The sequence below is a fragment of the Hemiscyllium ocellatum genome, chromosome 24 (genome assembly GCF_020745735.1).
Source record: "Hemiscyllium ocellatum isolate sHemOce1 chromosome 24, sHemOce1.pat.X.cur, whole genome shotgun sequence".
NCBI classification, from domain to species: domain Eukaryota; kingdom Metazoa; phylum Chordata; class Chondrichthyes; order Orectolobiformes; family Hemiscylliidae; genus Hemiscyllium; species Hemiscyllium ocellatum.
The window spans coordinates 58,720,297-58,732,863 of NC_083424.1; the positions used below are offsets into that span (position 1 = coordinate 58,720,297).

Below are 12,567 nucleotides of genomic sequence, written 5' to 3' on the forward strand. Positions count from 1 at the left end.
CTCTCTCACTGCACCCCCCAGGTCATCTCCTCTGTACAGACCTCCTTCCACCTATCCCACCTCCATCGCCCCTCCCCCAAGTCCCTCCTCCCTACCTTTTATCTTAACCTGCTTGGCTACTCTCTCTCATTCCTGATGAAGGGCTTATGCTCGAAACGTCGAATTCCCTATTCCTGAGATGCTGCCTGGCCTGCTGTGCTTTGACCAGCAACACATTTTCAGCTGTGATCTCCAGCGTCTGCAGACCTCATTTTTTACTATCTAGAATAGGTCCACATTTTTCCAAATGTAAGTCAATCTAAGCCTAAGAATGTTCACCAATAATTTCCCTATCCTTGACATAAGGCTCACCAGCCTGCAATTTCCCAGATTATCCCCATTGCTCTTCTTAAACAAAGAAACAACATTGTCTATTCTCCAGTCGCCACAGAACCTCTACAGTGTGAAGCAGGTCATTTGGCCCATCATGTCCACACTGACTGTCCGAACAGCATCCCATCCAGATCCATTCCCCTACCCTCTCCCTGTAACCCTACATTTCTCATGTCTCATACACCTAGCCTGCACATCCCTAGACACTGTAGGCAATTTAGCATGGTTAATCCACCTATCTTGCACATTTTTGTACTGAGAGAGGAAATCAGAGCACTTGCAGGAAACCCAGGCAGACACAGGGAGAATGTGTAAACTGCACACAGACAGTCACCCAAGGGTGGAATCAAACTGAGTCCCTGGCGGTGTGATGCAGCAGTGCTAACCACTAAGCCATTGTGCCGCCTTAGTTCCAGCCTCTGGAATCTTGCACGTGATTAAAGAGGAGACAAAAAGTTCATAAACAGCCCTATCAATTTCCTGATGAAGGGTCCTGCCAAAACATCAACTCTCCTGCTCTTCTGATGCTGCTTGACCTGCTGTGCTTTTTCCAGCTCCACACTTTATCGACTCTGACTTTCCAGCATCTCCGATCCTCACCATCTCCTTTAAACTTCCTCACCTGCCTCCCTCAGTATTCTGGGATAGATGTTGGAGATTTGTCAACCTTAATGCTTTTCAAAACACCCAATACCTTTTTTATATTGACATTCCCTAGAATATCAACATACCCCTCTCGAGACTCACCATCCACAATGTGAGTACCAATGCAAAATGCTTGCTAAAGACCTCACCTATTTTCTCTGAATCCATGTATAAATTCTCTCTTTTTCCTTGAGTGGGCCTTCACTTCCCTCTTGCTTCTTATATATGTATAAAGTGCCTTTGGATTTTCCTTAATCTTGATTGTCAAAGATAGTTCATGGCCTCTTTAAGTACTCCTAATTCCTTGGTTGAGTTCTTACTAGCTATCCTTGTATTCTTCCAGGGCTCTGTTTGACGTTAGTTTCCTAAATCTTACATATGCTTCCTTTTTATTTTTGGCTAAGCTCTCAATTTCCCTTGTCATCCAAGTTTTCCGAATCTTGCTATCATTTTCACAGGAATGTACTGGTCCCAAACTCTAATCAACTGGCCTTTAATAAATTCCCACATGACAGACATGGATTTACCAACAAACAACTGCCTCCCATCTACATTCCCTAGCGCCTGCCTAATATAATGGTAGTTAGCTTTCCCCCGATTTCATATTTTCACCTGATGACTACTTTTTTTGTTATAATAAGTAACTTAAAACTTACTGAAGTATGGTCACTGTTCCCAAAATGCTCCCTCACTGAAACTTTGATCACCTAATCAGGCTCATTCCCCAGTATGAGCTGTAGTATAGCTTCTTCCCTCATTGGATTATTAACATTTGCTCAAGAAACCTTCCTGAATGCATCTAAAAAAATTCCACCCCTTCCAAACCCTTGGCACTTAAGGCAGTCCCAGTTAATATAGGTGAGTTAAAATCAACCAACCACAACAAATTTGTTATTTTTACATTTTTCATAATCAGCCCATGTGTCTGTTCGAGGGCTGTAGTACAATACCATCAAAGTGATTACATCGTTCCTATTCCTCGCTGGATGACCCCTCCGAAGCATCCTCTCTCAGTACTGCTGTGATATTCTGCATTCTCAGTAAAGCTACTCCTCCATCTCTTTCTATCTCTTATCTAATTGCCAAATGTTAATTTGCCAGTATTGTCCCTCAATCCACCATGTCTCTGTAATAACTACAACATCATAGTTATAAGTATTAATCTAAGCTCTCAGTTCATCTGCCTTACCTGTCATACCCTCACACTATAACAAATACGTCTCAGACCACTGTATTCAACAACCTCTCCCTGTTTGTTCTTCCTCTCAGCCTTACTGGCATTACTCTCTGATTTACCGGGATGTTGCCTGGTTTGGAGGGAAGGTCTTATGAGGAAAGGCTGAAAGACTTTGGTCTATTCTCATTGCAAAGAAGAAAGCTAAGAAGGGATTTGATAGAGACATACAAGATGATCAGAGGCTTAGATAGGGAGACAGTGAAAGTCTTTTTCCTAGGATGATGAATTCAGCTTGTACGAGGGGCCATAACCACAACTTGAGGGGTAATAGATTTAAGACAGATGTCAGAGGCAGGTTCTTTACTCAGGGAGTGGTAGAGGCGTGGAATGCCCTACCTGCAAATGTAGTCAACTCAGCCCCATTAGGGAGATTTAAACAATCCTTGGATAATCACATGGATGATGATGAGATCGTATCGGGGATGGGCTGAAGGGCCTGTTCTGCGCTGTATTGTTCTATGTTCTATTTCTTCTCAGTTATTTCTCTTTCCGACCTTCTGCTCTCATTCCTGGCTCCGGCCACAGTAGTTTAAAGTCTCCCCAGTGCCACCAGCAAACCTCTCTGCCAGTTTCCTTAAATTTCCAAACCATTGCTTATATGCCTTAGGCACGAACTTGTATGTGGTCAATACAGTCTATCTTACTGTGTAATAATCCCTGGAAATGTCCTCTGATAGTGAAGTGTCTCCAAATTTCCTGTCTTTACCTGTCAATTTACTCTGCATGAAAAAGTATAGTTCACTCAATTCATTTGTCTAGACATTATTTCAAATGATATGAGGATGCATCCATATCTTTTTTCCCAAATTTTCATAGGTCCTGTGCAAACTTAAATATTTCCTTGAAGAACTTCAAATTTTGATTCAGATTGTCCCCATTGGGGTCAGAATCAGCACCTGATGTTTCCTGTTTTAACTACATCATTTTTGATATTTTCCAATCAACCTGTTCAGAATCTGATTGAAGATTTGTAGCTCGGGTATCCGTTGTTGTACTTCCAGCTCGGCGAGCAGAACCACAACAACCTGTTCAGAGATTATCTTACACACTTCTGTAGCAAGTAAATCTTGAAAGCTGATATTCATGTTCCCTCATTTTCTCTTCTCTTTTCAATTCTATTTCTTGTTTTCCGATTTACAATTCTGTCAATTTCCAATTTACTATAAATGAATATCACTGGATTCCAAAGTTTCACTATCTGGAGTACCTGGTCTATTTTGTGTTTCCTCTCAATCCAAGTGATGTAGCAGTACCTTGGTTATATCTGTCTCTGTCAGGCAATGTTACCAACAATTTACTTTCCAATTCAATCAATATGGACTTTGAACATTCCCTTCAGTCAGGGGTCAATTCTGACACCACTAGTAAATCCTTTACCATTTCTAATGCCAAATGTTAAATGCAGTATGGATTGTGGTTTTTTCCTTTACCTGTGTTATTTACCAATAGCATAACCAATTCTTCTTGTCTCTGTTTCAAATTAATACTGGAAAAGCACCCAAAGTTTGCCACAGTTCATTGTGATAGTACACTAGAAATAAAGTCACTATTCCTAGGGTTTTCACAAAAGTTATGGATTTTATAAAGGTTTGTAAGTGTCACAAGTTACCTCAGACCCAAGTTAATAGAAAGCACAGATCAGTGTTCTATACTCAACAAGAATGACTATTTATTGTGAATAAAGAGATTCCAGGAACACGTCGTTCTTCTATAATGTGTATTTTGTTAATGCGAATTCACTATAACGTGAATGATGAATTGGAACACTGTTTCTATAGTGCGAACTTTTAAAGCGTGTATTGGTTATAATGCAGTTCCAGCTCCATTAGTTTAAAAGGTGCTACTATTATGTGATTTTCTTATAATGTGGGATTGCACAAAAATGAACTACCGTGTTATGGCAGAACTGACTGTACAAATAAACAACTTTAAAACTGTCAACATATCAGTCTACTAGTTAAAATGCTAACTCCCTTACAAACCTCTACCTACATACACATACACATAAGTCACAAAAAAAGTGGAGTAGAGATCCAAATTAATGGGTAGAGATCCAAATTACTCAGCTACCTCAGAGCCAATCACGTGGTTGTTATTGGGTAGGAGGCTCTTGCATTGACAACTGGTCATCATCTCACAGAGCAATCAAGTATTTGCTGCCAATCAAACCTCATTTTGTACACACCACCCAACACCTATTCATCCACAGTTGACCTTACCTCATTGCTTGAACAAACAAGTGTAAACAACACTCACAGTAAGTGCTGGCAGTTTTCTTATCCTGGATGGTTTTGAGTTTCTTAAGTGATGTTGAATCTGCAATCATCCAAGCCAATGGGAATATTCCATCTCTCTCCTGACTGAGTGCCTTGGTGCCAGGTACAGGTTGTTCTTCTATAACATGTGTTTCATCAACATGATTTGGCTGTAACACGATTGGTGAATTGGGCAATGATTTTTTTTTAAAAACACAAACTCCCATTCCATCCCCAGTTACTTTAAGTCCACTCTAGGTGTTTATTTCAGGTCAAGCAATAGAGGTTGGATGACGGGACAAATGTTTTCGAGGATGTTTTTAGAAACAGTAAGAAAGCTATTGACATCATTGTGGAAGCCTCGGGTGATGTCAATAAGGACTGCTTGCAAACAGTTTAGCAGAAGTTTCTCCCAGATTTTATTCATGATTTTAAAGGCGTTGAACTGTCAGAGGAGCTTCCAGCAATCAAAGAACATTGTGTCGCTCTTGCAAAGCAATTTGAATTTGAAAAAGTGGAGACTGTTGTGGGGGAAATCGAAGCTCAAGATGAAGATGAAGAAGTCCAGGAAGCAGCACCACTACCAGAGCTTTCCATTTCTCTTTTATCTTCTACCCTGAAGGAAGTTGAGAAGCAATTACTGCTCTTAAAATACAATGACTACAATGCAGACTAGAATACAGAAGGATAGCAGTGTGTGGCATAAAGTCATATCTGGCACCCCATAAACAGCATCTTCACGAAAGAAGAAAGATGGCAAAGCAGCAAAATCTAGATGCCGTTTTAAGCCAATCCCCAAGAAACAGTCTGAGAACAATGAAACACAGCCTCTACTTCTGGACTATACATTTTCTTTCAATATAACCCTGCACCCAGAACTGTATACTAAAGTAACGATGATGCGGATGATGACCCTCAGCTCCTAACTTAATATAGTACTGTAACTCAGTGCGGTTTTCTGTAACACAAGGCCGCACAGCGTCATCATAGATTAGACTGAACTGACTAACTGGCTTGGTTATGTGGATTAACTGGTTTCCCTGGCACTGGTCCACTGGGCCCTGCTGCTGTGTTATGGTAAAAATAATGACTGCAGATGCTGGAAACCAGAGCCTAGATTAGAGCGGTGCTGGAAAAGCACAGCAGTTCAGGCAGCATCTGAGGAGCAGGAAAATCAACTTTTCGGGCGAAAGCCCTTCATCAGGAATACAGGCAGAGAGCCTGAAGGGTGGAGAGATAAGCTAGAAGAGGGTGGGGGTGGGGAGAAGGTAGCATAAAGTACAATAGGTGAGTGGGGAGGGGATGAAGGTGATAGGTCAGGGAGGAGTGGATAGGTGGAAAAGAAGATAGGTAGGTAGGACAAGTCTTATGCTCGAAACGTCGAATTCTCTATTCCTGAGATGCTGCCTAACCTGCTGTGCTTTGACCAGCAACACATTTGCAGCTGTGATCTCCAGCATCTGCAGACCTCATTTTTTACTCGAAGATTTTAACCTACTGCGAATCCTCTTACAAGGATGCCTTCCTTGAAGAAGCTCTCTTCCTCCCTCTACAAGGATTTCAGTGAGTCCCTCTCTCACTGCACCCCCCTTTCCTGATGAAGGGCTTATGCTCGAAACGTCGAATTCTCTATTCCTGAGATGCTGCCTAACCTGCTGTGCTTTGACCAGCAACACATTTGCAGCAGGACAAGTCATGGGGACAGTGCTGAGCTGGAAGTTGGGAATTGGGGTGATGTGGGGAAATAAGGAAACTGTTGAAGTCCACATTGATGCCCGCTGTGTTATGGGCCTTGTTGTGTCTTTTGGTGCCATGGTTACTCAGGTTACCCCACACTTTGAGCGAGACAGCTCAGACGTCCATCACTGGAGGACACACCCTCTACTGCACGTCCCGCCCGCCCTTCGTTTGAAGATCTGCCTTCACCTCCAAGTTCACGCCCCATCACCAGCTCACGCCCCGCCCCTCACTTCGCGCCACTACCCCACCTCCCCCCCTCCACCAACCACACCCCCGCTCGAGGATCCGCCTCCAGCGTTTCGCCCCGCCCCCTCGCCTGAGGACATGACCCCGGACTCTTGCCCCGCCCCTAACATCTCGCTCCGCCCCTCTGAGGGGGGGACTGTTCCCCAGTCTCGCGCTCCGCCCACTCTCGCAATGCTCGGCGCTCCGCTGCCGCCATCTTATGTGTTTCCCGGAGCCTGAGAGCGGGGCCGGGGCGGGAGCTGCCGGCCGGAGGATGCCTGGCGGATAAATGTGGCCCAAACCCGACATCCCTTTGCTGTTGATGTTAATCGTGACTGTGGCGGAGTCGGAACGGCCAGGTATCTGACGCGTTACACTCGGGACTGGGCAAGACAGGTCGCGACTGGGGAGAGGGCCTACTCGGTGGCTGCAGATAGCAGCAACAGGGAGGGCAGGGGAGGATTGCTACGGGTGGTGATAGTAGGATGAAAAGGTCCATGTATCAGTTCCTCCGGGTAAGGGATGCAACCGGCATTGGTTCCGGGAGGTAGGGGGAGGACTGTTTTTAGAGGTGATGAGGGGAAGGGTTGGAGAACTGCGCATTCTGTTCCTCCCGGTGAGCTAGGGCAGTGTATCTGTTTATGTGATACTGGGGGGGGGGGGATAGTGTATCTGTTTGCATGATGGTGGGGGGGGATAGTGTATCTGTTTGCATGATGGTGGGGGGGGATAGTGTATCTGTTTGCATGATGGTGGGGGGGGATAGTGTATCTGTTTGCATGATGGTGGGGGGGGGATAGTGTATCTGTTTGCATGATGGTGGGGGGGGATAGTGTATCTGTTTGCATGATGGTGGGGGGGGATAGTGTATCTGTTTGCATGATGGTGGGGGGGGATAGTGTATCTGTTTGCATGATGGTGGGGGGGGATAGTGTATCTGTTTGCATGATGGTGGGGGGGGATAGTGTATCTGTTTGCATGATGGTGGGGGGGATAGTGTATCTGTTTGCATGATGGTGGGGGGGGATAGTGTATCTGTTTGCATGATGGTGGGGGGGGATAGTGTATCTGTTTGCATGATGGTGGGGGGGGATAGTGTATCTGTTTGCATGATGGTGGGGGGGGATAGTGTATCTGTTTGCATGATGGTGGGGGGGGGATAGTGTATCTGTTTGCATGATGGTGGGGGGGATAGTGTATCTGTTTGCATGATGGTGGGGGGGGATAGTGTATCTGTTTGCATGATGGTGGGGGGGAAGGACAGTGTATCTGTTTGCATTATTGTGGGGGGGGGGGAAGGATGGACAGTGTATCTGTTTGCATGATGGGGGTTAGGAGGAAACTGCCTGAGAAGGATTGCCCTAGCATGTTAAAGGTTGGGTAGGTGGCACGGTTAGTACTGCTACCTTGCAATGCCAGGGACTGCACATGTATTCTTGAGCATAGTGGAAAGTAGTGAAAAAGTGGTGTTTCTGTTCCTGGGGTGAGGGGGAAAATTTGAAAGGGACCTGAGGGAGTAACTTTTTCACATATAGGGTGGTGTGTGTGTATGAAATGAGCTGACAGAGAAAGTGGTGCAGGGCTGTTGCATGTACTACGTTTAAAAGGCCTCTGGATGGGTATGGGAATAGGAAGGGTTTAGGAATGGCAAATAGGACTAGATCAGATTGGGATGTCTGGTTGACATAGATGAGTTGGACCAAAAGGTCTGTTTCTGTGCTGTGTGACTCGAAGTAAGGTTGGCGTTATATTCCTATGGGATTTCAAATGGTTAAGGCTGAAAACTTTTTGTCTGTTTTGTTGACAATATCCACATTATTGGCTTGTCAATGAGCGTCCCAAAGAATGGTGAGGATGAATGTGGAGAAAAGGCTGCTTTACTTCTGTCTTCATCTCTAAGGGTTCTGTCATATTACCATCAGTGAAGACTTGTCGTGCAGGAAATGGAAGATATTGATGAATTTTGCTGGATAGCCAGTCATTAACAGGATCTTCTATAATGCTTCTTGATTGACCTGACTCAGGCTTCTGACTCAGTCAATGAAGCCATGTAGAATGGTTAGCATTATTCCTGGCCTTTCTCTTGGTGTTCTTGAGCAGTGTTAATCATATCCAAAGTTCCATGGTTTGGTTGCAAGCCGCAGAGGCTTTCAGGAAGGATTTTATCTGAAATTGGAACCAGGCTTCTGTCAAGGACTTGGGCCATGGTCTTTCCAGTAATGGAGAATAGGGAAATTCCTCAATCATTTTCTCAGCCCACTTTTGTCTCCTTTCTTGAAGGCAGAAGTTTCTTCTTTAATCCAGTTGGTGGAGATGGTGTGTCAGCTCAACTCCAAGTTTGAAAAGTTCCGCTGAAGTCCTGTCTATTCCTGCAACTTTGTTCCATTTAGTACGTGTCTAATCATGGTTTCAACTTCTGCCACACTAGTTGGGAGTCCAAGGCCATCATTGATGGGGAGTTGGCATATTTTCTCAAACACATTCTCACCGATTCTGTTGCAATTTAGGAGTATTTTGAAGTATTCTGCCTGTTGGAAGATATTTTCTCCTTGTCAAACAGTGCTATCATTACTCTACATTGGTTTGAGGCCAAACGTCTTGGTGGCACTGGACATGTTGTCAGCAAGTAGATACAGGCCCTTCTCTTTCAAAGTCCGCCATTTGTACTTGATTTGCTCAGGTTTTCTTTATGACTCTGTCTTTGATGTTTTGAGTTCTTCTCTTTGCCTCACTAATGATATTCTTTGGTGTCATCTGCAAACTTACCAAATGTACCTCTTATCAAGTAATCGTTTAAGTATCCAAATCATTTAAAAAGTAGAGGGCCCAGCACCGATCCTTGTGGCACTCCACTGGTCACAAGCCTCCAGTCTGAAAAACAACCCTCCACCACCACCCTCTGACTTCTACCTTTGAGCCAGTTCTGAATCCGAATGGCTAGTTCTCCCTGTATTCCATGACATCTAACCTTGCTAATCAGTCTCCCATGGGGAACCTTGTCAAACGCCTTACTGAAGTCCATATAATCACATCTACTGCTCTGCCCTCATCAATTGTCTTTGTTCCTACTTCAAAAAAACTCAATCAAGTTTGTGAGACATGATTTCCCATACACAAAGCCATGCTGACTATCCCGAATCAGTCCTTGCCTTTCCAAATACATGTACATCCTGTCCCTCAGGATTCTGTCCAATAACTTGCCCACCACCGAGGTCAGACTCACCGGTCTATAGTTCCCTGGCTTGTCTTTACTGCCCTTCTTAAACAGTGGCACCAAGTTTGCCAACCTCCAGTCTTCCGGCACCTCACCTGTGACTATCGATGATACAAATGTCTCAGCAAGAGGCCCAGCAATCACTTCTCTAGCTTCCAGTTTAGGTGCAATCTGTACCTGAGGTGCAGTTTGCTTCTGCCCCCAGAAGAGGTTCTAATCATCCTGAAAATCTGCCACTTGCACCAACTCCTAAGCCACATATTCATCTCACTAACTTTTTTTCCCTTGCCTCATTAGTACATGGCACTGGTAGCAACTCAGAGATTACTACCCTCAAGGTCCTGCTTTTCAGCCTCTTTCCTAACTCCTTGTATTCACTCCACAGGACCTTACCCCTCTTTCTACGTATGCCGTTGGTACCAATGTGCACAGTAACCTCTAACTGCTCTCCCTGTCCTTAAGAGTTTCATTGGATCTATTGTAGTAACGTGTATGTAAGCACAGTGAAAAGCTTTGTTGGCAAGTAGTACAAGCAGATAATAAATAGTAAGCGAGGATATGCAGATCATAAGCTGCTTTAGACACAGTGAGGTTACACTGCACAGGAGGTGAGCCAAGCAAGATCAGTAATTTTTACAGACTTAAAGTTAGGGTTAAAAGTATGGAGAGGTTATAAGAAAGTTAGAATAAGATCCGCTGTAAAGAGCTCGCAAGAGTTGCTTACTGTCGGCACCATCTTGAATCAGAAATTTTATGTAACCGCTCAAACACATCCTGACCCTGGCACTGGGCAGGTAGAACACTATCCTGGAGTCTCGAAAGTAGCAGCAGAAATGTCTTTCTTTGCCCCTAACTAGTGGGTCTCCTATCACTTTTAGTTGCTTGGACTTCACCTGACCCTGCTGTATACCAGAGCCACTTGTGGTGCCACAGGCCTGGCTGCTGCTGTTATACCCCCCCCGCCTCACTAAGAGGCTATCCCTCCAAAAGTATCTAAAATAGTACTATTAGAGAAGGAATAGCCACAGGCAACTTATGCAGTACTAGCCTGCCCCTCCTGGCAGTCACCCATCTACCTGACTGAACCTGTGGTGAGACCACCTTTCTGTAAGCCCTGCCCCTCCAACCGCCACCAGGACAGAACCCCACTGGTTCTCACCTACCACCCCACCAACCTCCATATACAGCGTATCATCCGCCATCATTTCCGCCACCTCCAAATGGACCCCACCACCAGGGATATATTTACCTCCCCTCCCCTATCAGCATTCCGAAAATACCACTCCCTCCGTGAATCCCTCGTCAGGTCCACACCCCCCACTAACCCAGCCTCCACTCCCGGCACCTTCCCCTGCAACCGCAAGAAATGCAAAACTTGCGCCCACACCTCCTCCCTTACTTCTCTCCAAGGTCCCAAGGGATCCTTTCATATCCATCACAAAATCACCTGCTCCTCCACACACACCATCTATTGCATCCGCTGCACCCGATGTGGCCTCCTGTATATTGGGGAGACAGGCCGCCTACTTGCGGAACGTTTCAGAGGACACCCGGACCAACCAACCCAACCACCCCGTGGCTCAACACTTTAACTAACACTTTAACTCCCCCTCCCACTCCACCAAGGACATGCAGGTCCTTGGACTCCTCCATCGCCAGACCATAGCAACACAACGGTTGGAGGAAAAGCGCCTCATCTTCCGCCTGGGAACCCTCCAACCACAAGGGATGAACTCAGATTTCTCCAGTTTCCTCATTTCCCCTCCCCCTACCTTGTCTCAGTCGAATCCCTCGAACTCAGCACCACCTTCCTAACCTGCAATCTTCTTCCTGACCTCTCCACCCCCACCCCACTCCGGCCTATCACCCTCACCTTGACCTCCTTCCACCTATCACATCTCCATCGCCCCTCCCCCAAGTCCCTCCTCCCTACCTTTTATCTTAGCCTGCTGGACACAGTGTCCTCATTCCTGATGAAGGGCTTATGCCCGAAACGTCGAATTTCCTGTTCCTTGGATGCTGTCTGACCTGCGCTTTTCCAGCAACACATTTTCAGTTCCCGTAACTAATGCCTATCACAATCTCTGTCCTGTATGCTCCTCAATGTATCCAACTGCCACTCTAGCCAAACCACGTGGTCTGGGAGGAGCTGTAGCCTCTTGCAGACAGGGTTATCAGAGGCACTAGACTGCTCCCTGGCAGGAGGAGCACACAGCCGTGCTAACTGCTATCTCTGACTCTTTATGCAAAGGAAGTTGCCTTTACCTTGATCACCTTACTCAATGAAGTCCAGTATTCACCTAATCCCACACTTGTACCAACCAGCAGTACTGAGTGGTTACCTAAATTTCTTTACAAACAGGCCAAGTACCTCATATGCCACAACAAACATTTTTGGTTGGTTACAGGTGGGAGGGGGGGGGGCTGCAGATAGAAAGACTACAATGATGTAGTGTATGGGGCTTACTGCTCCTTAACACTGGGTTCATCTTTGCTGTTCACGCATGGTGATTGAGCCAAATTCTCTCACAGTGCTCCTAAGTGAAGTGTCTCTGCCGCTCTCTATGAATGTATTTGAAAGTGATGAGTTTAGATGGCCACACAAATGGACCTGGTGAATGGGACTTGCTGGGTAACTCTTTCAGGGGCCGGTACAGGCACTGGTCAAATGCCCTCCTTTTACACTGTAAAAGTCTATGATTCTGTTTTTATCGTGAACAGCTGGGGCCCTAATACTGATCCTTGCAATGCCCCAGTACAGAACAACATTGATTATCTGAATTTTGGATTATTCGAACAAGATCTCAAGGTCCCGATGCTTGGATAAACTGTGCTATCCAAACAAAATACTCCCTGCCCGTGTCATTCGGATAATTGAG

General features: G+C 45.4%; 1 protein-coding gene across 3 annotated transcripts in view; it reads left to right on the forward strand.

Moving 5' to 3' along the window:
• The first annotated feature begins 6,668 nt into the window (after positions 1 to 6,668).
• The window catches only part of dgcr2 (DiGeorge syndrome critical region gene 2), a 92,926-nt gene continuing 87,027 nt past the window's right edge, over positions 6,669 to 12,567 (forward strand). For all 3 annotated transcript variants that reach the window (XM_060843852.1, XM_060843853.1, XM_060843854.1), the window contains exon 1: positions 6,669 to 6,833. In XM_060843852.1, the coding sequence (XP_060699835.1) occupies positions 6,764 to 6,833 (70 nt within the window). In that variant the 5' untranslated portion in view covers positions 6,669 to 6,763. The remainder of the gene's footprint in view (positions 6,834 to 12,567) is intronic.